The 4,088-nt window shown below is 44.1% G+C and overlaps 1 protein-coding gene across 1 annotated transcript; it reads right to left on the bottom strand.

Moving 5' to 3' along the window:
- Positions 1-778: 778 nt before the first annotated feature.
- Positions 779-3,542, bottom strand: LOC132960315 (NADH dehydrogenase [ubiquinone] iron-sulfur protein 3, mitochondrial-like). The gene is made up of 3 exons (XM_061033193.1): positions 3,410-3,542; positions 2,711-2,860; positions 779-2,543 (listed from the first exon to the last, which is right to left on the bottom strand). The coding sequence occupies exons 1-3, from the start codon at positions 3,437-3,439 to the stop codon at positions 2,334-2,336; spliced, it is 390 nt and encodes a 129-aa protein (XP_060889176.1). The 5' UTR covers positions 3,440-3,542; the 3' UTR covers positions 779-2,333.
- Positions 3,543-4,088: the final 546 nt, after the last annotated feature.

A 4,088-nucleotide genomic window follows, 5' to 3' on the forward strand; every position in this document is an offset into this window, starting at 1 on the left:
GTGACTATAAGATATAAATAAATAAATAAATAATACAGGCAACAGTTCACCCCTATAGGATTGATTAATTAACCTACAGTATATTACATAGGTACACCTGCTTGTGTGTCCATAGTGATGGCAAAAGTGGGTTGGGAACAGCAAGTGTGCTCTCTTCAGCTGTTTCAGTGACATTATCCAGCATGTGTCACAAATGTACGCTTTACAGAGAAAGTTTTTATAGGTCTTAAAGACTCTTAGTAATTATTGAAATGATGATTCATAATTCGGTCAATTTAGCAAACGATCGAATGATTCAGTTGATCAAATAAATGGCCAAAAATTCTGAACACCCCCTTGTCCTCTTTTTATTAGGTCTATTTTTCTTTAAGCTTTCTTAGCCTGAAGTTTAGAAAATCTTTGTCAAAATAAACGATGACGGGGAGCCGATAGTCGCACACCCACGTATGGAGGCTGTAGTCCTCTTCACAGCGACGGTTGTCAGCCTTTTGCTGCATGTCGCCCACCACTCTCTCCTCCCAACTTTTCCTGTCTCTCTTCATCTTTCCTATCTGACAAAGGCAAAATAAACCATGACGACTGGGCCTAATCAGGAGGAAATCCAGGCAGCAAGGAGACACACTGAAATGCTGAAACCAGAAAAGAGGATGCTGAAATATCAGCAGCTGATTTTAGAAGGTTGTAAGGGTAAGGGATGAAATGTGGAGTCACATTTAGAGGGGTAAAGTTCAGGTGTACACACACAGTTGACCAGATAACTTACAGCACCACAAAAAAATCTCTTTTCAGGATTGTTTTATTCTTAGTTTTATTTACATAAATATTCAGGTGGCTTTGTTCAGTTGGGGGGCGGGGGATCCCAAAATGACTCGGACAGACAGAACGTGGGGATGAATCATGAGGGACGTCATTTCTTCTCAGGAGCCTCTCCAGCCTCCAGTTTGGGCGGGGCGTCTTTGGGCTCCCTGTGCGCCGGGAAAACCTCCCAGGGCGTGTTCAGGTCAAACTTCCTGAACTCCTGCGACAGCTCCACGGGCTCAGCCACCACGCGCTTCACCTTGTCATCATAGCGCACCTGAGGAGGGAGACACGCGTCAGTTGTCAATATGAATGCATGTTTACATCTCTTCAAAGCAGTTTGAGGGTTTTTGAGGTTATCATTGATGCATCCCAAAGACTAAAAAAAAACTCAAAAATGTAACAAGAAATAATCCACAAGGAGCTTTTTCTTTTATGAGATCCTGACCAGATGATACATTTTTAAAACCAGATCTAAGAGGCTAATTTAATTATTTATTCCTTCAAGGAAATAGATGCACTTAAAGTACTACTGAAAGTACTTTGAGGATAAATTATCCTTTCTTGGCAGGAACTATAGAGGATGTGTTCAGGGCCGGTGGGAGCCCTGACTTCATTACCATGAGCTCTATAAATAATTGAATAAAAAAACACAAACACAGGCTCCAGCAGAGGTTGAGACTAAACGTCTGGGCACAGCTTCCATCCTGCCAGTCTCACTGACACCATGCCAATACTACTGCATTTATTTTTGGAAGGAAACAAAATGATTAATTCACCGATGAGGCAGATTAAAACAGACCAAGCTGCACTGTTGCAGCAGGACGTGTTGTTGTCAGCACTCACCTCCACGTATCCCGAGAGAGGAAAGTCCTTCCTGAAGGGATGACCCTCGAAGCCGTAGTCGGTCAGAATACGCCTCAGGTCTGGGTGGTTGGCGAAGAACACACCGAACATGTCCCACACCTGGCAAAACACACAGAAACGCCAAAATCACACAATTACTCCAGCTAATCTATTTGACTCGCTAAAGAGGAATTCAGTTTTTTTATAACAAATTTAAAAGGTGCACTGATCAACTGACATTGTAGCTATAAATAGATCGTATTCTTTGTTGTTTGTCTCTATCCTTCTCTTCTTCCTGCATCTCCCTCTATCCCAACACAATCTCAGCAGACGGCTGTCCATCATGAGTCTGGTTCTGCCTCTTAGGGCGCACTCACATGCTTCACCCCTAAAGTCCAGTTCATTTGACTAGTGCACGATACACTTCCCCTGGCATGCTTGGACGAAGCGATTGGCTTTAGCACGGTACGGGACAACTGGGCCTAGTGTGAGAGCGCCAGCAGACGCTGTCTTAAACGTGCAATACATACAAACTTGACTGAGTTGAAGTTGTCTCATTTCCCCTGAACATTATTTTGCAGCCATCACAGACTGTTTCATGGCTGCAGGATGAAACAATCTACTGAAACAAATCCAAAACTTCTTCTAGTTGTCAGTCATTTGAACCCAGGTTTTTTCCCCCCCTTTTTTTAGTCCCCACTGAGAAAGACTGACGTGGGATTCAAATAAATAAATGCTGACTCTTCAGACTGGGCCTGCAGGTTCTGACTCAGCTCCCTCTCGTACCAGTTTGCAGCCATGTGGACCGGCACAGCAGAGTCCACAGGGGTTAACTCATCTGTGTACGTCTTAACACGGATACGGGAGTTGTAGCGCAGCGACAGCAGGTTGTACACAATCTGTGAAGCAACAAAGACACATTATCAACAACATTCAGACAACTTAAATGTATCTTAAGAGAACCAGAACAGGCACAGAAATATTGTTAGAAGAAAAGTAAAAAAAAGTGTAGAAAGAATAAAAGCCGAATCAGTCTCTGTCTGTGTGTCCGTGGTTTGACAGCTACCTCAAAGCGGTTCTGCCGTGAGGGGATGTCGACAGCCGTCAGGTCGATCATGTTCCTGAACTGGGCGTTGGTGTGGTCCCTCAGGAAGGTCAGCACAGGGACAACGCCATCAGGATGGATCATCACCTCCAGCTCATTATAACAGGTCACCTACACATCCAAATGAGTAAATGCATTTAGCTCAAGTGGTCTCAATTTGTTCTGCATGAAGTTTGAGTGAACTGATGTTAGAACACAGCATGATAAAATCTCTGAGTTCTTAGGGGCGCCTGTAGCCTAGTGGTTGGTTGCGCGCCCCATGTACTGAGGCTATAGCCCTCAAAGCTGGCGGCCGTGTGGCTCCTTTCCCACGATATATATGACCCTAGCCACTGTTCTTTCTCTAAAAAATAAACGGCATAAAAAAAATCCGAAGAGAGAGTGGGAGGGTGTGACGTTTATTCCCTGCAATCCGTGCACAATCACAGACTGTATGCACATGACCGGTGCGATCTCTGCGCACGTAATTGAACAGCTGCATTAAGTTTCCTGTTCTCCAGTATGTTCTTCTCTGCTCTTTTGTTGATGTTGTGATTCTGCTAAACTACACGTAACATGAGTATAAAGACAAATATTGCAACACATTGAAATTTGCAGGGCTGCATATTATGTGAAAAGCACTCTAGTATATAATGTTCATAAAGAAGCAGATGAACTGACCTGAACCTGCTGGATGTATTTGGGCATCATTTCGGACACATACTCCCCAAACGCTGTCAGCTGGTTGTGAGTGACGGCATCCTTGGGCCTGACGGTGGCTGCATAAAGAAAAGAGGACAATTCAACAACGACAGCTCTAATCACACAAAACTCACATTCATTCAATCCCCCGCCGGGGACCAGGCCACCACCCCTAATTGTTAAAAAAGAGGAAACACTGCTATCTATTTATTTCTCTACCATACTTCTTTTTTTTTTAAAGCCCCTCCCCATTTAAGGCCCAGTCTCTTTGACTAGCCTAAATATTGTGGGCGGCAGTAGCTCAGTCTGTAGGGACTTGGGTTGGGAATCGGAGGGGCGCCGGTTCAAGTCCCGGCACGGACCAAGCCCAGCCCGCTGTGGGCAGCCCCCTCACTCTGAGACCTCTCCATTAGTGCATGTCCATAGGATCCTATTTGTGCATGTGTGTGTATTTCAGCCTATGTTTGTGTAGCATGTTTACTAGACAGAGTGTAAAAAACGAATTTCCCCTCGCGGGATCAATAAAGTATACATTCTTCTTCTTCTATTCTGTTGCCGTATGTTTTGACATATGAAGGCAGGTCTCAATTAGAGGCCCCAAAATATAAAGTGTCAAAATAGTTTGTTTGAGGAATTAAAAATAAGGAGAAAAAGCAGC

The sequence above is a fragment of the Labrus mixtus genome, unplaced genomic scaffold (assembly GCF_963584025.1).
Source record: "Labrus mixtus unplaced genomic scaffold, fLabMix1.1 SCAFFOLD_70, whole genome shotgun sequence".
NCBI lineage: Eukaryota > Metazoa > Chordata > Actinopteri > Labriformes > Labridae > Labrus > Labrus mixtus.